The sequence below is a fragment of the Alexandromys fortis genome, unplaced genomic scaffold, assembly GCF_014885135.2.
Source record: "Alexandromys fortis isolate MF-2015 unplaced genomic scaffold, M_Fortis_MF-2015_v1.1 scaffold_8_1_9099942, whole genome shotgun sequence".
NCBI classification, from domain to species: Eukaryota; Metazoa; Chordata; class Mammalia; order Rodentia; family Cricetidae; genus Alexandromys; species Alexandromys fortis.
The window spans coordinates 8,315,653-8,339,263 of record NW_026067898.1 but is presented as its reverse complement, the minus strand read 5'-3'; the positions used below and the strand labels follow the sequence as shown (position 1 = coordinate 8,339,263).

The window sequence follows — 23,611 nt, the reverse complement described above, 5'->3', positions numbered from 1 at the left end:
GATTCCACTACAACCCGCATTTGCCATGAAGGATGGGAGGGGAGGGGATACCTTTGGAATCTCTGCTCTACAAAGACTCTCCGGCTGAGTAGAATATAACTAGGTTTCCTTCTCAGAGACAGGAGAGAGAAACTGGGATTCCAGAACAAATTACAATCTCCAGACAAGACTGCCAGAATTCACCTACCCCAAGCTCACCTATCCCTGAGCCAAGGCCATGAACTCTGTAACTGGACCCGTAGAACTGAGCTGTAGGAGGTGCTGGCCTATTTTGAGGCTTGGCTGCACAGTGAAGGAAGAGGAGCAAGGGGTGCGGAGGAGATTCTGCCCTTATGCTGTAACTATGGCTTTCTTCTTGAATGGGTGGAAGTGTCCACATGTCTTTCTTGAGTTACCTTAATGGGTCACCACAAGAACAGATAAGCAAACAAAATGCCTCCTTGGGAGAAGAGACCTCAGATCCTCAGCCTGTGGCTGCTGCTCTTGAAAGGCAGAAAGAATCAGAACTTCTCCCACCACCCTCTCCACCACCCAACAATTCCATCAAAGCTCAACCATTGTACCCTTTCTCTGAGTCACTTGTGTCCAGCTCTGGTGAAGCTTTTAAGGCCCTGAGTCCTGCCAGTTTTACCTTGAGGAGCCTAGGTTTTCTGAATGGAAATTCTGATGGAATTGTTCTACATTTGTTACAGAATCCACCTAGCCTTATTCTCAGTGAATACCTGCCATACCCTACACACACACACACACACACACACACACACACACACACACACACAGAGAGAGAGAGAGAGAGAGAAAGAGAGAGAGAGAGAGAGATTTTGCCTCTTCTTCTGCGCTTTAAGCCCCACCCCCAACCCCTAGCAAGATCCACAACACCCTAAAGGCCCACGCTTCCTCCCCTAAGTCCAAGGCTTTTCTTTAGAGGTCCAGGACCAGGGCCTTGCAGGCCACCTCACAAGGACCCTTGAGCCTCATCCCAACTGACCTCAGTTGGTATTTTAAATAATATTATTTTCTATGCTAACCGTTGTCGTGGATATTTTGTTTTGATTTTGTAAAATAACATTTCATTGTCTATACTAGCTGCATAGTGAAAATAAACACCCAGGTCCCAGCCACATTGTTAGAGGGCTGTTGTTCATTTTAAAGGATGCTTTAGATTCTTTTGAAATGTTTTTCAGGCCTCCAAATTCATTTTTGCTTTTCTCTGCTTGTTGTTTCACCTCTGGTGTTTGCTGATCATTAAATGAGAAAATGGCTTCCGAGGCAGTCAGGAAACAGATATATATATATATATATATATATATATATATATATATATATGAAAAAGCAACTATGGAAGAATATGTGTGAACTACCCAAAGGAGGAAAGTCCTTGGGCAGATGTGAGTGTATCTCAAACACAAAGAAAACTCTGAGTTTGTAGATTGAGGATTCTCCATTTTGCCTAAATTCTCAAACTTGAAAGCTTGCTTGCTATTATTTGGTGGGGGAAGGGGGTAGAGTCATTATCTGAGACTCCTCAGATTTCAAAACAAAACCTCCCTCTGCCAAATTTTGGTCAGTCTTCTCAGGACCAAGCTAAGACTTAGGAAGATCCCCTAGGCGATTGCACCAGGAGTTCTGCAGGCTCCCTTGGGAATTCCACCCTATGCCTTTGGAGCCTAGAGCCCCAGTCAAGTAAAGCCAGGGCCTGCTTGATACTAATCCCTTTGAATCCGACTCCTAACTCACGGAGGTAGAAACTAGCTTCTAACTAGAGAAAGAACAACCAGCACCAGTGCCCTACTGACACCGAAGAGTCAATGTTCCAATCCCCTTCTGGGAAACAGACTTGATTTATACATAAAATATTTTCCAATTAAAAATTTTGCACACAACAATTGAAAGGTAAGAAAGAAGAGGTTATGAAGGTCCTGGAGACTATTTCCCCATCTGTCTGGGCAGGGAGGGAGTGGTACTGAGCCAGATTTCTGAAGTCCAAGTCTGTATTGAGAGGTTTTCTCTTCGAAAACAACTGAACAAAGGCAGACCCCCCGTATTGAGACCTTGGGTCCAGAGGGCTGAGAGAGGAAGAAGAAACCAGACTTACTCATACCCAGGCCTTAAAACAAAGCGTGCAGGCTTATTTTCTAGATGAAGAGACACTAAAGCATCACGATTCTTCTCTGTAGCCTGGGATGGAGGAGAATATTTCTAGAAGCCAGTCCCAGAAGAAAATTAGCCTAAATATAAAATTTATCTGTTGGTTCAGCGGTGTTTTCCAAATGCATCCCCTTTACTGATCCACACAAAATCAAAGACCACGGTGTCTCCTTCCCTAGTTGAAGTACTGGCAGAAATTTGGAACGAAGATGAGAAATAAATGCCAAAGAAGGAATGATGCTGAAATCTGATTACTCAGTATTCCCTCGTAGAAAGATAAATGCTTCTTCTGAAACGCGGCAGTCTGTGCGGCCTCTTGACTAAGACCGAGGTTTTAAAATGAACGGTTTATCCTGCTGTTCAATCCGTTGAGAGCTTGAAGGCCGAAGGGGGGAAGCTTTTAAGGCCCCAGGGTTCTCCCGTTGGGAGGCAGGCTAGGGAGGCTTCCAGGACGCGAGCTAGTGGAGGAGAAATCCAGAATCATTGTAAATATTCATGTCTGGTGGTGGGGGAGGGAGGTGTGCCCCATCCCTGGCCTCTTTCAGCTGCATCCACTCCCCTCAGTGGTGGTGGGGGGCACAGCGCCGTCCGACCGTTCTTGGACAAAGGTGATCTCCCCACATTATTTTGTTTTCCAGCCTCCACTCAAGAAATCTTTTCCTAGGCTCTGCAGGGAAGGGACTGGCTCTGGGTGTTCCCCCCACCTCCCCTTGCTTTTCTCTTCTTTCGTTTCCTAAAAGAGCATAAATAATTAAAGTTTGGCAGGGAGGAAAAGCTTTCTTGCAGAACTGTAGTGGTAATAAACGAAATGACTCAGAATCCCTTCCCCAGTCAGCTTTTACGAGAGCTGCCAGACAGTGTCTGTTCACGTTCTCCAGATACCAGGGGCGCCCTGACAAAGTTAAGGTCAAGTTAGTGTCTTATCTTGGGTGGCTCAAAATTACCGCAGCGCGTCTACGCGCTGCGCAGAAAGCTGTCGTTCTCGGAGCTGCTGGCCAGCCCCGAAGGCCCTGTGTGCTCCCTGTGTTTCGGGTAGGACTGCGTAAGCAAGGACAAGGACACAACGCCCGGGTCTTCACGGTAGGTTCTCTGGCGGAACGCGAGGGTCCAAAGGCGGTGGATTTTCCTGGTTTTTCGGGGGTGAGGACCAAGGTAGAGAGCTGGGGCTAAACAGTAAAGCGACCGCCAGGAATGTATGGACTGGGTGCTGTGTGGGGGCGACTTGCACGTTAAGGCGTGTGGGGGGGCGTCGCCCCTTCCCCAATGCGCCAGCGCGCCGCTGCAGATGGCGCACCCTCCCCTGCCTAAGAACGGCTCCCGCCGGAGCTGCCGTCGCCATGTCGTTGAACTTGAATGGTTCGTCCTTTCCATTTCCCTTTTTGGCGGCCAGCCGACTTCACTTTGGGGGTAACGACGTGCCTTGCAAGCCAGTCGGTGGGGTGAGCAGAGGGAAGATGCGGAAATTTATTTTTTTGCATCCCAAGATATGCGAAGATCAGGGGCCCCGCCGCTGCCTTCCGTCCTAGGCGACCCCAGGAACAGTGTATAGTGTCTGGGGAGCCATTTTAAGAGACAGATCCAGGGGCGTCAACCAAGAGTCAGAAAGGGGGAGACTTGGGACTAGGATGGAGATAGGGAGACAGATAAAAATGGGGGGGGGGGCTCTGGGCTGGGAGAATGGTGCCAGCAGGAATCTAGGCGGGGGTGGAAGATGCAGGGAGGGGTCACATAGGACACACAGCTAGGTGAGAGAAAGCTTGGTGAGCTTCAGCCCTCACTGCCACAGACCTGTTTGTGCAATTGTGGAGGGGAGGGAAGCTGCCGAGGGAGGGGGCGGAGGAAAGAGAGGAATGGAGAAAGGAGGGAGGAGAAAAAGAGGAAGGGGCAGCATCGACTAGAAAATAGCTATTAACTTAGATCACCCGCCTTTTCTATGTCAGTCGGCTTGGTGCGCAGAAAGCGCTGGACCCGAACTGCAGCGGCCTGGGGAAGGGAGGGAACCAGCACACAGCCAGAGCTACCTAGCCAGGGGACAGGGCTGAAGCCCGGCCTCTGTGTGTGTGTGGGGGGGGGGGCGTTCCTGGAGAGAGGATTACTGAGGAACCAGTTGGGCTGCTGCCTTTGGTGCTGGGATTTGGTTTTTGGGGAAAGGCTAAGGGCCTGGTAAGCTGGAAGTGGGAGCCCAGGCCTCTTCTGGACTCCAGGACTCGGAGGGTTGCTGCAGCCCAAAGAGAGCGAGGCCTTGAAGCAAGTGGATGGGGGCCTGAAAAGTCTAAGTCGGAGCCAGGTGATGTGATAGACTCCGGCGGGGATGGAGGGAGAGGCAGACGCTACCGACAGTCCCCGGAGAGGCAATCGACCTCCCAGGGAGTTGTGACCATCAAACCCAAAGGCTCCAGAGGAGTCTTGAGGGGTGCTCAGGCCTTAGTGGGGCTCCAATACAGTGAAAGGTTGGTTGGAGGGACCTGAACATTGAAGGGGGTGAGGGCTGGAGCACCAAGGGCTCGTCTGGGCGCTGAGTAGGAAGGGCCCTTGTGCCGTGAGGGTAGGGCTTCACTTCCTTTTGTTCATCAGGCCCCCGAGCTTTAAGGAAAGCGAGAAAGCCGGGACCTCTGGGTGTCTAAGTTGGCGGGGAAGAGGAGAGAGAGGGAGGGAGAGAGAGAGAGAGAGAGAGAGAGAGAGAGAGAGAGAGAGAGGGGGAGGGAGAGAGAGAGAGAGAGAGAGAGAGAGAGAGAGAGAGAGAGAGGAGGAGGAAGAGTCTAAAGAGGATGAGGGTACTGAAAAAGACTGGGAAAGAGAGAAAGCAGAAAACGGGTCGAGACGGAGACGAAAGGAAAAAAAGAGGAAGACAGGAGAGAGAAAGGAGACAAGTGAAGATTGAGAAAGAAAGGAGGGACGAGAACGGAGCGGAAAATCTGGAAGAGAAAGGGTCGAGTAGGCACCGAGGCCCAGGCCAAGGCTAGCGCTCGGGAGTCGTTTTTCCAGGATCTGAACACTTGTCCTTGGTGTCAGAACCCTAGAGAGTCAAATCTCTACCAGCCGGAACGCACTCCTCTGAGAAATATGTAAATCAGGGCTCTCAGCGCCCTGGAGAGTGTCGCAATTACGCCCCTTGAACAAGAAGCAACAAGCTCCCAGCCGGTGAGCTACAGAGGGTGGCTGCGTCGCGGGGGAGGGAGCGGTTGCAGGAAAGGTGGGGGGTGGGAACCTCACACCCTCACACCTAGTCCCCAGTGCCAGGGCCGGCCCCCCCCCCACCTCTCTCCGCTGCTCTCCCTTCCCCCTTCCTCCCCCTCCTTTCTCCCTCCCTCCTCCTCCCCTCCGGCCTAGGCCCGGGTACTTAAAGCAGCGCGGGCGGGCTAAGGCGGGCGGGCGGCCCAGTCCGGTGGCAGCAGATGCGCCCAGCGGTGGCAGCCGCCGGCGGCGCGCAGGTGACCGGCCTGCAGCGCAGCCTGGTCAGGGAGTGCCCTGGGAGAGTTGGCAGGAGCTGGAGGCCGATCCGCCCCCAGCGTGCGCGCGTCTCGGCGCCAGGAGCCGTCCCGGGGCGTGTTGGCGAGTGCTGATATAGATATAAGGACATTTCTCTCCATGGCGTCACGTGACATAATTACCACCAGAATCAATCAAGATGAATTGCACGTCAGCGCCCGGTGGGGATTTTTGCTTAGTTGATCCTGGCCCAAGCCTCTTGTGCAATCGATGGCTCAGGTTGGAGGCGCGGGGAGCGGCCCGAGGCTTGCCGGCGTGCACGCCGCGCAGCCATGAACGACTTTGACGAGTGCGGCCCGAGCGCAGCCAGCATGTACCTGCCGGGCTGCGCCTACTACGTGGCCCCGTCGGACTTCGCCAGCAAGCCGTCGTTCCTTTCGCAGCCGTCCTCCTGCCAGATGACTTTCCCTTACTCGTCCAACCTGGCGCCGCACGTCCAGCCCGTGCGGGAGGTAGCCTTTCGCGACTACGGCCTGGAGCGCGCCAAGTGGCCATACCGAGGCGGCGGCGGTGGCGGCGCGGGGGGCGGCGGCGGGGGCGGCCCCGGCGGGGGTGGCGGTGGCTCCGGGGGATACGCTCCCTACTACGCCGCGGCGGCGGCGGCAGCGGCGGCGGCAGCAGCGGCCGAGGAAGCGGCCATGCAGCGGGATCTGCTCCCGCCAGGCGGCCGCCGGCCAGACGTGCTTTTCAAGGCTCCCGAGCCGGTGTGTGGCGCTCCCGGGCCGCCGCACGGTCCCGCGACAGCCGCCTCCAACTTCTACAGCGCCGTGGGTCGCAACGGCATCCTGCCCCAGGGCTTTGATCAGTTCTACGAGGCAGCGCCAGGTCCCCCCTTCGCCGGCCCGCAGCCCCAGCCTGCGCCCGCGCCGCCGCAGCCCGAGGGCGCTGCTGACAAGGGCGACCCCAAGGCCGGAGCTGGTGGTGATGGGGGCAGTCCCTGCGCCAAGGCGACTCCCGGTCCGGAGCCTAAGGGGGCCGCTGAAGGCGGCGGTGGCGAAGTCGAGGGCCCCCCAGGGGAGGCGGGGGCCGAGAAGAGCGGCGGCACAGGTAGGCGCCGGGCGCGGGCCGAGGGGCTGGCCCGGGGCGGTGGCGGGGGAGGAGGGGTGCGGCGGGGACCTCCCTCTGCTTGCGCCGTTTTATGTGCTACTTTATAAGCATTTGAGGGGGTTTATACATCCTATAAGATTTCCCGGGTCGTTGTAAAGCGTGTTTATGATAGGAAACCAATTTAGGTGGGCTTAAGGTAGACTTCGAAGAGGACATTAATCGCTGTACAGAGCTTTCCCTCTATTTGTGTGTGTGTGTGTGTGTGTGTGTGTGTGTGTGTGCGCGCGCGCGCGCGGGGGGGGGTGTTGAGGACCTTAGAGAGGAGAAGGACGTTTGGAGCCAATTGGTGAGTGGGAACAGGGGAGTCTCCTGCCTTTCAGGGAGGGGATAGGTGATCTTCAAACTGGACTTAATCCAAGTGTCTGGCTGACGCTCAGCTTGGAGTTGAGCAGATGCCCCCGGTGGGCGCGTTCCAGTCTCTCTTCCCTCGGGTTCCAATTCAGAGTCTGCCTTGCCCTCTTTTTCCTATCTCAATACCAGGTTGAAGTTGTGTGTGTGTGTGTGTGTGTGTGTGTGGTATGTGTGTGGTGTGCGTATGTGGTGTGTGTGTCCGGGAGTGAACACATGTCCACGCCCGCACTCTCCTGTGCCCGCCCATATATCATCCCCCACGAAGCAGGCAGGGCCTTTCAACGGCGGCAAGGGACGTCCCTAACCCGGCCAAGGCCTGGCCCTAGCTCAGTGGCCAGAGCGGGTGGGGGCAAGTAGCAGACTTTCTCACCCCTTGGTCTCTTTGCCTTGCAGTGGCCCCCCAGAGGTCCCGGAAAAAGCGCTGTCCCTACACCAAGTACCAGATTCGCGAACTGGAACGCGAGTTTTTCTTTAATGTATACATAAACAAAGAGAAAAGACTTCAACTCTCTCGGATGCTCAACCTCACTGACCGGCAAGTCAAAATCTGGTTCCAGAATCGCAGGATGAAAGAAAAGAAACTGAACAGAGACCGTTTGCAGTATTTCACTGGAAACCCCTTATTTTGAGAGCTCCAAGAAGCGCCCCCTCCCCAGAGCCCCATTCACCCACCTCCTCCCCACCAGCCTGCCCTCCGCAGGCCCAATGTCCTTGGGTTCAATGACGCCTCTTCTCTGTGGAACTTCACGATTCCTTCTCGCGGTCAACTCGGGACCTCCCAGCGACCACTGCAGCCTGAGGACGAGGCCGGGGACTTGGCCGAGCGGATCCTAATAAGGGGAAAATGGTAAATGCAATTGTCCCTTTACAATTTTACCGCCAATGTGCTCTTGTCCCTCCTCTCCTGGTGGATGGCGGGATCTATAGGGAGTTAGGCCATGGGGCTGGAAGGAGTGGTGTTTGTGTTGAGTCTAAGAAATCCCTTTCTTCCCCCTCAGTGAACACAGATTATTTAAACTCTGGGAAATGTACCTTTGGGCATGAGTCACTGTCTTTTTGTGTGTGAATAAATGGTTTCTAGCAAAATGGAGGTTATAGCTTCAATACACTGCATGGATTTTTACTGTTTGACAAAGTTTAATAGCTTCCCAGGTTATCTTAGTGACCAGAACCCTGTTCCCCATGCAACTGAATACCCACTGGAGCACTTTTTATTCTCTCTGTGATAGGAGTTGTTCCTTCACACCCCCTGTAGGCTACACTGGCTTTAAAATGTACTGTTACATTTCTATGTTACATTTCTGAATTGGCAATGAGATCCAGCAATGCTGGTTGCCTTTTTTCCCCCAGGCTACAAGGTTTAAGCAGTAGGAGTCTGAGGAGCAAATTCTCACCCCATCCCCACCGCTAGTCTAATGAACTTGGAATTTTTGTAAAGACAAAAAAAAAAAAATCCCAAAATGTTAAATTAATTTGAAGATCCAAATTATCTCTTAAGAAGGTCAAAGAGCCAGAGTTCCTTAAAAGAAGAAAAACCCTCTGTGTGAGGCGGGAAGTTTTGTTAAAAGGGAGCTAAGAGGTACAGGGAACATGGGGTCCTTCGCTGTCACAGTGAGCTTGAAGCAGAGAATGTAAACCCCCCCCCCTCAGCTAAGGCCAGGGCTGCTCACCTGCAGCTCACCACATTTATCGCTTTAAGTTAAAGAATGTGGTGAGGGTTGCACAGCACTTTATGTCACAGGACCAAGCCAGGCTGTTTACAAAACCTTGAACTGTCTAGACAACACCATAAAAGCCAAAGTTCTAAACAGCTTAATTGGGTTCTATTATACACCTTCTGGTGGGCCCAAAAGAGATTTCCGCACTGTGCAATAAACTGGAGAAGTGAGAAAAGCTTCTCCTTCTCTCAAAAGAGTGCAGTGGGTCTTATGACTCTCAACCTCTCAGAAACCCAAAGGCAAAATATAAATCCCAAAGGTGCACAGCACCCCATGCCTCACCTGAGGAAGTGTGCTTTTTGAATTATAATTTTTTTAATTGCTGAAGCTTTTGGGGGGTAAAGAAAAACATAAGTGCATAAGTGTATGCCTTTGAACTTCCAAATGTCAAGGTCATCACCTTTAACCTCTCTGAATAATTAGGCGCCTTAAAGTTCTTCTGTGATTTCCAACCACCACCCACTCTCATAATACATGCTCACACATCCAGACCCTTGCCCATATTTATGACTATATAGCATCATACTGGGAGTTCACCATAAATCTAAGAAAATTCCTAATTTCAGGATCAATAACCTTAATTTCCCCCCAAACACTAGAATAATTCAATAACAATTGACTTCTTAGGGAAAAAAATAAAAACACTTGTTATATCAAAATACCTATGAACTATTAGTAGAATTAGGATGTACTGAGAATTTGGGGTGCTCTTAGGAAGAGTTTCTCTTTGCTGTAATGAAGAACCGCAGTTTTTTAAAAGGCGGTTGAGAGAGTAAGTTCTCATCAGACTTACACCAACCCTTAGCATTTGAAAGCAATTTGCCACCTTGTTAAATAAATTCTGGCACTCTCTAAGATATAGAATAAGATAAAATATATTTGTACTGTTTTTAACACATTTTTCAATTTTTGATAAAGGATGCAATAGAAAAAAAAGCAGATAATCAAATTATTTCGCCCAGAAAAGGATTGTTTTGTTTACAATCTGAGCAGTGGTTTACATGTAAATGCCCTAATAGTAAGATATTCCTGGGAGATTAAAACCGGTTGGGTTTTTTCTTCATCTTTTTTCTTTTAACTGCGGTTAAATGAGCAAGCTGTGTGCCAGCCAGCACACACCAGGCGAACGCGAGAAATACTATTTTCCGTTTGCAAGAACCTCTACAGCCACACGAGGGCGCGCTCACGTTCCAAAAACCTTATTTGCCAAGAGCCTGCGGTACCTTATTTTCCAATACTAGACTCTAATAAGGGATCTTGGCCCACCCGCTAGAAACAGTCAGCAGTTAAGGTGTTTCTGTCTCCTTGTTCTAAGCAGCCATGATTGCGAGAAGTGGTAGAGAGACAGAGAAAAAGAAGCCATCAGTCTTCTGAAATAGGGGATCCCCTAATCCGTTGTCTCCTCAAAGATAAAGCCGCTGCAAAAAAAAAAAAAAAAATACTTTGGCATATAACCGTATGGTGTTGAGAAGATATTTTTAAAAGACAAATATCTGTGGTCTGAAATACGTCATAGCCACTGCGAGTTAATTAAATCGGGGAATATCTATTTTCATGTTGGTTTAAGTGTGGCGAGTGGTGACAAACGTAAGGTCCCTCCCATCTCCCCAAAACCGCACGCGTCTTGTGAGCTTTCAAACGGCTGGGATGATTAAAAGGCTTTTGTTTAAAACAGATTAGGGCGTTGGCAACTTAGCTGAGTGTGTGCTTAGAAAAAAAAAAAATGAAACTCCATGAGGACCGCGGGCGTCGTTCTGGTCTGAAGGTTCCAGTCTATGTGCATGGCTTGGTGCTACCCCTGACTACCCAAGGGACAGAGAGGGCTAGAAGCTGGGGTGCGGGTGCCAGACTGGACTGATGCGGTTTCTGGAGATAGTAGACTCTTTGCGAGGACGTTTGGATTTCAAAGTGTTGTGAATGGGGATGCATTTGAAGTAACCTGGCGTTGTACTTGACGGAATCCAGGCCACCTTTCCGGGTTGCCCGCCGACCTTGAGGTGCGCAGTTTGCTTTGGGCACAAGCTCTCATAAACGGTTAAAATCGCCCCTGAGATTCACTGTCCTTCCAAAGCCCTGGGCATTGGGAAATGTCTGTGTCCCCTCCGCTTGCATCCTTTTTTGCGGTCCAAAAGTGTGAAGATGGGGCTCCCGGGCGTGGGCGGCTCAAAGGGAGGATGGCGGATCCCTTTCACCCCCTAAGTTCTTTGAGAAGAGCCTGTAGGCCCTGGAATTTGCACTGACCTCTCTCCCCCCCCCCCCCCATTCGCCAGACCTCAGGCTTTAGGGTCCTCCTGTCCGCTAGTTCTCCAGGCCTCCAGGAGTTGGCTTTGGTTAGAGGGAAGCTGGGGCGCCGTGACTCCCCGGCTAGGCGCCAGCGAGAGGCGTGGGTGTTCCCCGCGCAGATACCCGGCTCCTCCTGTCCTGCTGCCGGTACGGGTTAGCTCTTTTAGAGCGTCCTTTCTTAGGGCCTAACCCGGGTTTTAGTCTATGTGGGGTGAAACCTCCCTCCCCAAATGTCGTTGTGTTCCTTTGTAGGCGGCCCCATCCACCGCGCATCTGGCTGTGCGGTGGCCCCTTGGCCTTGGCTGGCGGCCGCCGCCGGCAGACCACGGCTTGCTGAGCGGTCTGCAGTGTCATTTCTCCCGGCAGCGCCCGCCCAACGTGGGCCTAATACAGGCCAGGGGATGGGACCAGGAACTTCGGGGGCTGAAAACCTCCCCTTCTTGAGCTAGGGTGCGTGGAACTCCTTGCCGGCCACCGATCTGGAGGCGCCGAGTTCTCAGGTTCAGAAGTAGAGAGAAAATGCGCCAAGTAGGAGTCTTTTGTGTCTGTAAATAGAAGGAGGCTCGGCCCTTCTCGATCCCTTTCGGTCATCTCTGTAGACCCCTTTACTGAGTCGGTAGTAGTCTCCCGGTTGCCCCTTCGATTTCTTTTCCCCTTGGTGCGATGGTACACAGTGCAACCCAGAGGGGCGTCCTGGGGAGGCAGCTTTTAATTTGTCCCTATCCATCCTATCTCTAAAGAGTGACAGAGGCGGCTCATAGGTCTAATTTAGGGAGACTCTAGGAGCCCTTAGGTCCTCTTAGGCCCAGAGCCTCCACCCCACGCTCCCGAAGAAGACAAGAAAGTGCAAATGCAAACCAGTTTATTATGATGATGATTATTAATTATTACAAATGCTAATTTCTTGCTAAGGCGACCTTTCCAGTTTTCTCTGGAAAGAACTGTGCCAGGGCGACAAGCATCTTGTGACAAATATGGGTCTACATCTCCTTTACGATGCAATATTGACTTATTATTAATGCTAACTGCTCTGGATGATCTAAAGATGATTTTTTTAAATACCAGCCACTACATTAAACACTGAGCAAAATAAAAGTTGCCCTTAAAGCTACTGTCTTTTCCTTCCGTTTGCTTTGTGTCGGTTCTAAGGTCTTAAGGCACAGTTTCTGTCCTCACTTATAGTATTTTCATTTTGCTCAAGTATTTAAATTCTATAAATCTAACATATTGACAAATTTGCCTCTGAGGACTCAGTCTGAAGGTAGAAATTCAAAAGAGGAAAAAATAGAATTTTGAGAGAATAGATTGCATTTTTAAATTAACATACACATTTTTCCTGTCTTTGAGTGGAGATCTATTTAAACCCTAATCCAATACGAGGTGACTTTGAGCTTGAAGCATTAGGGGCACTGAAACAGAAAGACCCCCACACAGAGCAGGCAGAGCTGTCCCTACAACTTCGCTGAAGACTTACCAGTTCAGGAAGGAATTGCTTGTTTTTAGACTGGGTGTTTTCTTCGTGTATAAATAAAGATTATGAAAGGGCATTTGATGGGCATAAAATTCCTGATTAGATCGAACAGCCCTTCCTTGCTTGGGATTAGAAAAAATTGGGCAGTCGAATTCTGGGCAGCTCTCCTGGCCGAGATACAAGGCAACACAATGCTAAAGCGCCAAGCTGGCGTCAGGGCGTCAGGGAGGGCAGCGGGCACTTTGTCCAGCCCTGGGCACGTTTAGCTGTAGCTCAGAATTTGATCGCCACAATGTAAATAAAAAGGGAAATTTTGAGGCGCTAATCAGTGGCTGTTAGGTTTGATCAGGATCTTAGCAACCTAGAGGCAAATGTTTCAATTTTTTCCCTTCTGCTATGCCTTACTTAACACCTCACACCCCTCCCCAGCTTAAACATAGCCACCCCAGTGGAAAGGTAACGTTTAAATCTCGGCTTCACCACCGGGGTGCAGCAGCCAGAGCAGTTGGAGGCGCCAGGCTTTTAACCTGACAATGATGTTGTATTTGAACAGCTGCGTAAAGGTTTAAAAGGTCTGTCTCATTGCCACCGTGGAGTTTTTTAAAAGGGGTTATTGTTTGGGCGAGGGCACTGAGAGGGGGCTAGCCAATCGGTCCCAAGGCCGAAAATAACGTTCAACGCCTGTTTTCTTCAGGCCAGGAGAAATTCCTTTAGGGGAGGGAGGGGACAAAGGACTTTTTTGGGGGGGAGTGAAATGTTTTTGTGAAGGAGCAACTAGGTTTCCCCAGAACTGGCTTAGGCGTCTTAAGGAGCATCGAACCCCAAAGAAAGATCTGTTGAGGTGGAAACCAGATTTATCCACAAGTTCAGTCTCTGGGCCTGAAATCCAAGGCCAGTCCATTCCTGGGTGAGTGGGAAAGAAGAGAACACAGATGTCTCCTCGGACTGAGAACTGGTTCACGGTCACAGTTTCCGGGTCCGTTTTACTTTCTTGAAGGGGCCCCGGAAGGCCGAAGGACAGCTCCCACACACAGGCAGGGCCCCTGGTCCAGGGCAAGTCTTTGGAAATCAAGGTTAAAGTTCCCGCTGCTGTCCTTAGGCCCCGGCTTCCGCAGGGCGGCTCGCCGCCTGCAACCAGAGAAAGAGGGAGGAAGTTGTTCAAGTTTCTCATAAAACTCTGAGTTTCCATGGTGGTGGTGGCGGTGGCTGCTCTTTAATGAGCTGGACCACAACCCCAGACCATATCCTCTTTATAAAACTTTCCCTCGCCAGAGGAAACGGAAGACTAAGATTGTCCCCTCTCATTCCCCCTCTCGTCCAAGCAAAACCTTGTCAAAGAATTTTAGGGATTGCCCAAAACTATAAAATTTAACTTGTGACAAAAGTATAGCTTTTAATATTTGACGATTTGTGTTAAAACAAAAATTGACCTTCTTGGTTAGTAGCGAAGGGGAAAAATCAATAGTATAATTTTCAATAATTCATAAAGCGAACGCCATTATGCTAAATCTTAACTATTAATCTTATCCTTTACAAAGTCTCGATTGATTTGTTAATAAAATATCTTCCCGTTTGTGGCAACAGTGGGTATAACTCTTTAAAAACCCTCAGAAGCAAGAAAATTACCAAGGAGCCCAAGAATGTAGATGAGAATTTTATTGATCGCCCTGATTCTTCTTAATATGTATTAATAAATTCCACAACCTTTTGTACCTTGCACTTGTCAGAAACCAATGCTTTTACAAAATCCATAAAAGGAAAACATATTTTTCCTTGCAGAAGCCTCAAATGACACCTTTGCTTTGCTCTCTCTTTGCCCTGGCCCCGCTTTCTAAAACTTGTGGAGTCCGAGGGTCCGAGTTTTCCCCTTTCTTTTGAAAAAAAATTTTTTTTCTTTTATCCTTCCTTCCTCTCTGCCCTGTGTTATCAGGGAAAGGAAATCTCGGTTTAGCTGTCTCTGGGAGCCCGAGGAACACTTTCGCGGATAGGGAATGGCTGGCGAGGATTATCTCCATCCAAGCTAGAAGCTCCCAGCAGCCGGTCCCTCAAAGGTCAGGGTGTGGTTACTCTGACAGTCTAGGCTCGAGGAGCTCCTGGGTGCCGAGGCGCCTCGAGTCCGAGTCTAATGGTCGAAGGAGAGGGTAACTACGGGCTGGAATTTTTCTCCGTGCTCCGGATTTGCCCAGCTGCGTGGCCTCTCGACCTTTCGCGGCCCTTTTCGCTAGTGGTTACCGCGACACCTTGGTCGTATCATCTTTGCAGCAGAGAGGTCTTTCTTTGGACCTAGGGGGGATGTTTCAGAACCAGAGGAATCGGACTCACCTTCCCAACTGCCCAGTACTACATTTAACCAGCCCGCGCCCCTACCCCTTGCTCGGAACCGGCAATCTTGGGTGCGTTCTGCCTGGGTGTGTGCGGGGGAAAAACGCTTCTAAGAGCAGGCGCCACGGCGCTCTGACTTCCCTCAGTGCGCGCGTCCTCCCGGAGGGCCCTCGGATCAAGTCTTTCCTTCCGCCGGCGTGGCCCAGTGGCCGGGTGGGGGACTCGAGTGGGGCAGGCAGGCCGGCCAAACAAGCCCCGGGAGACCGGCTGGCTGGCCAGCAGCAGAGCCCTGGGCCGGTTGTTTTCAGCGCGCACTATCACCGGCGCTTAGTAGATGTCGCTGTTGTCCGTGCTTACGCGGCCGGCCGGCCGGGCTCTGGAACACGTGACCTGCAAGGAGGCTGCGGCTCAAGGCCATTTTCAAATCTCATTGGCTTGGTTGTCATGTGGTCGGCAGAGGCATCCACAATTACACCGGGAATGTTTTCCTAGAGATGTCAGCCTACAAAGGACACAATCTCTCTTCTTCAAATTCCTCCCCAAAATGTCCTTTCCCAACAGCTCTCCTGCTGCTAATACTTTTTTAGTAGATTCCTTGATCAGTGCCTGCAGGAGTGACAGTTTTTATTCGAGCAGCGCCAGCATGTACATGCCACCACCTAGCGCAGACATGGGGACCTATGGAATGCAAACCTGTGGACTGCTCCCGTCTCTGGCCAAAAGAGAAGTGAACCACCAAAATATGGGTATGAATGTGCATCCTTATATACCTCAAGTTGACAGTTGGACAGACCCGAACAGATCTTGTCGAATAGAGCAACCTGTTACACAGCAAGTCCCCACTTGCTCATTCACCGCCAACATTAAAGAAGAATCCAATTGCTGCATGTATTCTGATAAGCGCAACAAACTCATTTCTGCCGAGGTCCCTTCGTACCAGAGGCTGGTCCCTGAGTCCTGTCCCGTTGAGAACCCCGAGGTTCCTGTCCCTGGATATTTTAGACTGAGTCAGACCTACGCCACCGGGAAAACCCAAGAGTACAATAACAGCCCCGAAGGCAGCTCCACTGTCATGCTCCAGCTCAACTCTCGTGGCGCGGCCAAGCCGCAGCTCTCGGCTGCCCAGCTGCAGATGGAAAAGAAGATGAACGAAACCGCGAGCGGCCAGGAGCCCACCAAAGTCTCCCAAGTGGAGAGCCCCGAGGCCAAAGGCGGCCTTCCAGAAGAGAGGAGTTGCCTGGCTGAGGTCTCGGTGTCCAGTCCCGAAGTGCAGGAGAAGGAAAGCAAAGGTCGGTATGAACAGAGTTGTCACCCCAACGGGGCGCGCAGTCCGGTAAACCCTCGGAAAGGGAGCGCTCGGGTACCCAAAGCGGAGTCCAGGCAGCGGAACCCAGCGCCCGACTGGGCAGGTGCTGCTCCACCCGGCTTTTAGAGGGGAGATCTCAGCCTTGAAAAGGTCCCCGATTCTCTCCCGCTGCTCTGGCCCTCCCGGCCGGTCCTGGCCCCACGCTGATGGCGCCTGGGTAGAGGAAAGGCTTGGCGGGATTATCTGTCCTGAGCCAGACCCGAAATGCAACAAAGAGCTAAAAGGAGACCAACGGCTTGTAAATAGGGTTCCAGTGGCCCCTTTTCTTTGGCTCAGATTTGAAACCCTAGTTTTGCCTTGCATCCAGGGATCATTTTAAGGTGGCCCAAGACATCGTGTTTGTGTTCAAGGGTTTGCACCCCGCATCCTGCGATCTTAGAGTGGAAGGAAATGGTTTGGCCGCTTGGTGCTTGGGTAAGGAAGCAGAGGGCGTCTTGCCTTTGCTGGGCTAGGTAACCTTGGCTTTGTCTGGGGAAAGTGCTGCAGGCTTTGTAACCTTATACAAAGAGGGCAAAGGCGGAAGAGGGGGAGAAGGGACCTGCATTGCCCACTTAGGGCTGGGATAAGGCAAAGAACCAGGGCTATGGGTTTCTAAGATGGAATCTTACCCACCCCAATCCCTGCAGTCTGTCCTTGAGTGTCTACCGGTGGGCCACAGAGTTACGTTTCTGGTGGCGTGCTTTTGTGTGAAAGCAAAGAAACATTTTAAAATTGAGGGATTTCTTGGGGGACTGCAACAATGCTCAGGCAGGGTGGAGAAGGTATTCTTGTTTGTTTATCTCTTGAAAGAATGTGGCTCTCAGTACGCCTTGTTGTGGGACTCCCTCTCTGCCCAGGAGAGGTGGGTAAGAAGCGGCCCGATTTGGGGCCTTGAAGCAGCAGGGAGATTGGTAAGCTCAAACTGTGACTTCTATTCCTGTCCTGTCATGGACTGACCACTTAGAATGTTGCTGGGGAAATTCGTAAACTTTACTATTATAGTAACGTTTTGTGCAAGTCATAAAGTTGTGTAGCAAAGAGAGAGAGAGAGAGAGAGAGAGAGAGAGAGAGAGAGAGAGAGAACCAATCCCTGGTATAGAATATCCTTCTGCATTAATTGTATTAATTTAAGTCTTTAGTTCTAATTTGGTATCAATTTAAAATCCCCTTCATGCCCCACCTTTGTGGGTAATGTTTAATACCAGCATTGTCCAAAGCGGCCTGTCTGCCAGCAGGGTCATGGCCAAGGGTATATATCTGAATGGACTGAGAGAAAAAAAAATTCTTGATTTTTTTTCTTCTCCCTTTAATTTTGTTAGAGGAAATCAAGTCTGATACTCCAACCAGCAATTGGCTCACTGCAAAGAGTGGCAGGAAGAAGAGGTGCCCTTACACTAAGCACCAAACGCTGGAATTAGAAAAAGAGTTCTTGTTCAATATGTACCTCACCCGCGAGCGCCGCCTAGAGATCAGTAAGAGCGTTAACCTCACCGACAGGCAGGTCAAGATTTGGTTTCAAAACCGCCGAATGAAACTCAAGAAGATGAGCCGAGAGAATCGAATCCGAGAACTGACCGCCAACCTCACCTTTTCTTAGGTCTGAGGCCCATGTGAGGCCAGGATCCGAGAGGGGGCACCGTGTTCCAGGCCCGAGTGCTGGAGGACTGGGAAGGCGGAAACAAAACCTTCATTGCTCTTTGTTTTGTTTTGTTCTGTTCTGTTTTCCTGCTAGAATGTGACTTTGGGGTCATTCTGTTCGTGCTGCAAGTGATCTGTAATCCCTATGAGTATATATATATATTAAAAAACTTAGCACGTGTAATTTATTTTTTTCATCGTAATGCAGGGTACCTATTACTGCGCATCTTCATTTGGGTCTTAACTTATTGGAACTATAGGACATCCATCCAACCATCCACTCATCCTCCCATCTAGCCAGCCAGCAATGTGACTTTTCCACGTTTTCCCTCACATAAAACTTCTCTGTGTGTGGTTAGCCCATGAATCCATGTCATTTTGAAAACATCTAGTACTTTAAAAAAAATACATATTATATATATTTCAAACGAATAAGAAAACCCACAAGCTTTGGGGGGAGGGGGACCTTAAAAAGCACATTACAATGTATCTTTTCACAAATGAACTTAGCAATTGTCCTTGGTGAAATGGAGTATTGATGACTTATGCCTTGTAGCCTTTCCCTTGTGGTGCATCTGTGGTTTGGTAGAAGTACAAGAGCAACCTGTGCTTTCTGTGCATGTTCTGGTCGCATGTATAATGCAATAAACTCTGGAAATGAGTTTGTTCCCTCTGCTTTCTGAAATGGAAACACATACGTCATGGTCATGGTGGAGACGACAGCCTTTGGGAAGGGTCTTTTCTGACTAAGCTGCCAGCTTGGGGCAGTTGGGGTAGGGGAAGTGGGGGTGGGCAGGAGAAAGGGGATAGGAGAGGGAAAGCTGGAGGGGACCTAAGGGTGCTAGACTGGGCAATGGCGGTGAGAATTCGTCCTGAGACTCTTCCTAACTGGGAAGAGTGTCCCATCTTCTCCCACCCTCCAATTCTGTTCATATATTTGCGTTCTCAATGGGACAAGCTTCCCCCTAACCTGAGCCTGGTAAGTAAGCCTGTGCCCTGTGCTGGTTTTTACTTTCAGTTCCCCATCTCTGTGTTTTCTTCTCTTTGGTTTTTGGTTATGTTATTTTTAATGCTTCCAGTGAGCTCTTGATGACTTCTGGCTGGGGAATCCGCCATCAGGGGCTGGGTTGGAACTAGTAATGCCCACCTGGAACCTGCCTCCATTACAAGAACAAACAACAGCCTAGCATGGCACTGGATCCAATCCCTTTCCCCCTTTTCTCATTCCTACCCATCCCAAGCTCGCTCAAGACAACCAGGCCCAGTGACACCAAGGTTGGGTGAGTTCTCTCATCTTACTTTACCTTGGTTCCTTTCTGAAAGGGATTTATGTTCCGCCATTGCCTTTCAGGGGCCCACATGGATATTTTTTTTAAAGGAAAAAATGGAAATAATTCTCCCCAGTCAAATCTCCCACTATTATAACAAAGTGCTCACTGTGGCTGAGCAGTGAGGCGACTGAAAGAGAATTTGCAGGTAAACGTGACTTCCCAACAAGTCCAATGGTCCTTTTACACATAGATTGGAAAATTCAAGCCAGCTTCTGTGGAATGCGCACCACTGAGCCAGATTCATCTGGTCCTGCCAGGGAAAGGGGACGAGGTCCTTGTGGGAAGAGGTGACCGAATTCGTTGCCCTAGGTTCGGCCTGTGGTTTCATCCCATCCTCAAAGACCCATCATAAAACAGGTTTGTTTTTTTTTCTTTCTATTTCTTTCCTTCCTTCCTTTCTTTTTTTCTTTTTCGTTTTTTAAACACAGGCCCGTTCCTCCCCAAGAACAATCTCTGTAGTCTCTCGGAACTTCGGAGCCCCCATTCAAACAGTCTCAGTACCTACTGTTTTAAACTTTCTTCCCCAAACCCCCAATCCTCCCAAGTTCCAAGACAGATCCCCTTTGGGGCTTATTTCCTGGGGCTGGTAGAGAGAGGTGTCTGACTCAATACTAGCTTGAGAAGACTGGAATAAATTTGCCCCTGATTTACCTTGGATAGGCAAAAGAAGAAGAAGAGCAATATTAACATCTGCGTTTCTCCCAGCGATGTGGGGAGTGCCATTAGTTTCTGATAGGGAGAAACCTGTGCTACAGGCAAAGGGCAGGCCCCCTGAAACAAAATCAGAGAGCCATTCGTAAAGGCAATCAATCAGGCCCTAAGTAGCCATTTACCCCTTTCTTTCCGGGGCTGGAGGTGGGCTGGGAGCCCTCCAAGGGTGCGCTGGGCAACTTGTAGAGCGAGGAATATGCCCTTCCCAATCGCTGCCGGCGTGCGGCTTTTGTCTCGGCTCCCAGCCGGGCTTTGTACCATGGATTTGGGAGTGACAATGGGCATTTCTCTCAGATTCAAGGCTGCCTGGCCTTACCTCTGAAGGCAAGGAGGGAAAATTGAGAAGGGAGTGGCTCAAAGACCTGTCCTTTCCTCTGGATTTTGAAGACATCTTCAGAATCCGTTTGCAGGCCTCTCCGTGTGAAAGGCTCGCAGCGGCCCTGCCCACGGAGATACGATTCCCGCCGGCCTCACTGAAGCAAGGCTTATTTGGCCAGTGAGAGCTGGCCTTGCTGGCGTTTGGGATTTTCCCTCTGTGGCATGTTTTTCTTCCAGGCCATTCCAGAAGGCCAGAAAAAGATGTGACACCACGACCATCATTGGGACTCCATGGGACACCAGCGCTCACCGCCCATCCGAGGGCAGAGAGAAGCCTCTCGGAGGCCGCCCCTACAGAGACCGCACTGAGCTGGACCAGGCCAGGGAGTCCGGTTGCCCCAGCACACTCCTAGGGCCTTGGGCGTGTGCCTAGCCTCACGTCGAGGATGTCTGTGTGGCTGCACAGGGAGTGTGTGAGTGTGGTAGAGGGAGGGGGCCCTTCGAGCTGCTCCATCCGTCCGTTTTATTAGGGACACATTAATCTATAATCAAATACACCTCATAAAATTTTTATTGAAAGGCATAATATCATTACAGAGGTCTTCCACCTGTTTTAAACAACACGACAAGTTGTGAGAGCGTGTGTGGGTACGTGTGGGGAGGGGTGGGTTTAGGTAAGAAAAGAGGCGAAGGGAGAACAACTCCCCTTGGGCGCCAGGGGGCCGCCCTCAAAGGCCTGCCTGTCTGGGGCAGCACCCGGCCGAGAGTCTCCGGCTGCTCCAGCCTTTGGGTAAGCGCCTAGGTGTGCCATGGAAGTCTGACCCAGGGCTCAGAGCCCAGGAGTCAGGGAGCCAGAGCCGGGGTGGAGACTGCAAGACCCAGAGCAGCAAGAAGAGACGAACAAATAGTCCCCAGCGCCTCCTGCGGCCGCAGTGAGGCCTGTGGTCGCCGCCGCCACCCGGGCGGGCTGGGCCGGGCCAGGCCGGGCTGGCGCGTGGACCTGGGCCCGGCAGCTCTAATTGCAGAGCTCCTGTTGATGATGATTTTTTTTTTTTTAAAATCACAGCAGCCCCCAGTTTAGCGGACTGATTTACTCCGGGTATTGGTAAATATGATCACGTGGGCCGCGCGACCAATGGTGGTGGCTGCAGCCTGCGAACTAGTCGGCGGCTCGGGCGCCGGCGAAGAGCGGCTCGGCGGCGGGCAGTGTAACCTTGGGTGGGAGCGCGCGGCGCCTCAACAATGTCGTCCAGTGGCACCCTCAGCAACTACTACGTGGACTCGCTCATAGGCCATGAGGGCGACGAGGTGTTCGCCACGCGCTTCGGGCCACCAGGGCCGGGGACACAGGGCCGGCCCTCAGGTGTGGCCGATGGCCCGACCGCCGCCGCCGAGTTCGCCTCGTGTAGTTTTGCCCCCAAATCGACCGTGTTCTCCGCCTCGTGGTCCGCGGTGGCCGCCCAGCCCCCGGCGGCGGCGACGATGAGCGGCCTGTACCACCCGTACGTGTCCCCGCCACCCCTGGCCACCGCCGAGCCGGGTCGCTACGTGCGCTCCTGGATGGAGCCTCTGCCCAGCTTCCCTGGCGGCGCGGGTGGTGGCGGTGGCAGTGGTGGCGGCGGTGGCGGAGGCCCGGGTTCCGTTCCCAGTCCTGGCGGCCCAGCCAACGGGCGCCACTACGGGATTAAGCCTGAAACCGGAGCGGCCCCGGCCCCCGCCGTAGCCTCCACCTCCTCCTCCACCTCCTCGTCCTCCTCCTCCTCCAAACGGACTGAGTGCTCCGCGGTCCGCGAGTCCCAGGGGAGCGGCGGCCCAGAATTCCCGTGCAACTCGTTCCTGCGGGACAAGGCGGCGGCGGCGGCGGGAGGGAACGGGCCCGGGGTGGGAATCGGGGCCGGGCCTGGGGCGGGAGGCTCGTCTGAGCCCTCAGCTTGCAGCGATCACCCGAGCCCGGGCTGCCCGCTGAAGGAGGAGGAGAAGCAGCAGCCGCAGCCGCCGCAGCAGCAACTTGACCCAAGTAAGTGCAAAAGAAATTGCCCCCTGATTTATTGCTGAAACCTGTAAGGCTCGAATGTGCAAAACTGATAGTTTTACTAACCTATAAAAACGTCTAGACGCCTACCCAAGCCTAGGCGAGCAACATGCATCCATAAAAAAGCTTCCCATAACCACCTACCTTGGGCGCGCGGTTTGTACGGTAAACAGAGAGCGGGCATTAGGGCTTTTTATGATAATTCCCCCCAGTTGTGAAAAGCGTCCATCCTTGGTGAAATTAATTTAACGACCTCTCTTCCCCACCCTGTGTCTCTCCCTGCCTCCCCTCCGCCCCTCGCTCCCTGTCTACAAACCCCCCTCTTCCTAGACAACCCCGCAGCGAACTGGATCCACGCTCGCTCCACCCGGAAAAAGCGCTGTCCTTACACCAAATACCAGACGCTGGAGCTGGAGAAGGAATTCCTCTTCAACATGTACCTCACCCGGGACCGGCGCTATGAGGTGGCCAGGATTCTGAACCTTACAGAGAGACAGGTCAAAATCTGGTTCCAGAACCGTAGGATGAAAATGAAGAAGATGAGCAAGGAGAAATGCCCCAAAGGAGATTGACCCAGTGCGGCCCTGGCCCGCAGCGGTCAAAGGCAGCGGATTTTGGTTTTTGTTTTGTTTTTTTTTTTTTTTTGTTTTTGTTTTTGTTTTTTTTTTTTTCCTTTGTGGGTGCTTGATTCAGAAACTCTTCAGCAACTCGGACTGTTTTCTTCTTTTTTAGGTAGAATTGACTGTGTGGTTGGTCTCTGTGAGTTATTTGGGGACACTGTATTTGCTCGCATATGTGTTGGAGAAACCAAGTGGCTTTGGGGTTTTGTCCTATCCCCCTCCTTCCCTTTCCTGCTCCATTGGTTCCTTAGGAAATGCTCTATTTTGTGGGTGCACGCAGGCTTGATGAAGCCCCCTCCTGTGTAACTGTCCCTCATGTTTCTGAAAAGCTCTGTAGTTTAGACTCACCCCATCCAGCCTCCCAAACAGGGCCAACTATCCAATTCCCAGAATCTGAAGGCAGAGGGAGATTGTGGACACCCCCGCTGAGATCCCAGCCTAAACGCAACCCAGCTGCTCACCGCAGGAAAGCCCCTTTCCTCAGAGGGCCCATGGGCTGACTTCCAGTGAGGCCTACCGAGAAGCCCTGGGGCGTCGCGGGGTGCGGGGAAGGCTTAGTCCTCTGAGCCCAGGAGGAGCTACTCTTTCCTCAGGAGGGCTGGACTCCCTTGAAAGGCCCCGGGTGCTGGCACTCCATGTTTTTGCTTGAGGACCAGTTGTAAAATGTTACCGCTTCCAACAAATAAATGCTGATCTGAGCAAACGGAGCCCAGCCGCTGGCCCTGAA

At 51.6% G+C, this 23,611-nt stretch overlaps 3 protein-coding genes across 3 annotated transcripts; all 3 read left to right on the top strand.

Moving 5' to 3' along the window:
• The first annotated feature begins 5,316 nt into the window (after window positions 1-5,316).
• Window positions 5,317-7,726, top strand: Hoxd11 (homeobox D11). Its single transcript, XM_050120043.1, has 2 exons — window positions 5,317-6,684; window positions 7,489-7,726. Exons 1-2 carry the CDS (start codon window positions 5,910-5,912, stop codon window positions 7,722-7,724), a joined length of 1,011 nt encoding a protein of 336 aa, XP_049976000.1. The 5' UTR covers window positions 5,317-5,909; the 3' UTR covers window positions 7,725-7,726.
• Window positions 7,727-8,737: 1,011 nt separating this feature from the next.
• Window positions 8,738-18,533, top strand: Hoxd10 (homeobox D10). Its single transcript, XM_050120018.1, has 2 exons — window positions 8,738-16,178; window positions 17,554-18,533. The coding sequence occupies exons 1-2, from the start codon at window positions 15,224-15,226 to the stop codon at window positions 17,829-17,831; spliced, it is 1,233 nt and encodes a 410-aa protein (XP_049975975.1). The 5' UTR covers window positions 8,738-15,223; the 3' UTR covers window positions 17,832-18,533.
• A 2,941-nt stretch (window positions 18,534-21,474) lies between these two features.
• On the top strand, window positions 21,475-23,611 carry Hoxd9 (homeobox D9). Its single transcript, XM_050120030.1, has 2 exons — window positions 21,475-22,249; window positions 22,595-23,611. The coding sequence occupies exons 1-2, from the start codon at window positions 21,475-21,477 to the stop codon at window positions 22,834-22,836; spliced, it is 1,017 nt and encodes a 338-aa protein (XP_049975987.1). The 3' UTR covers window positions 22,837-23,611.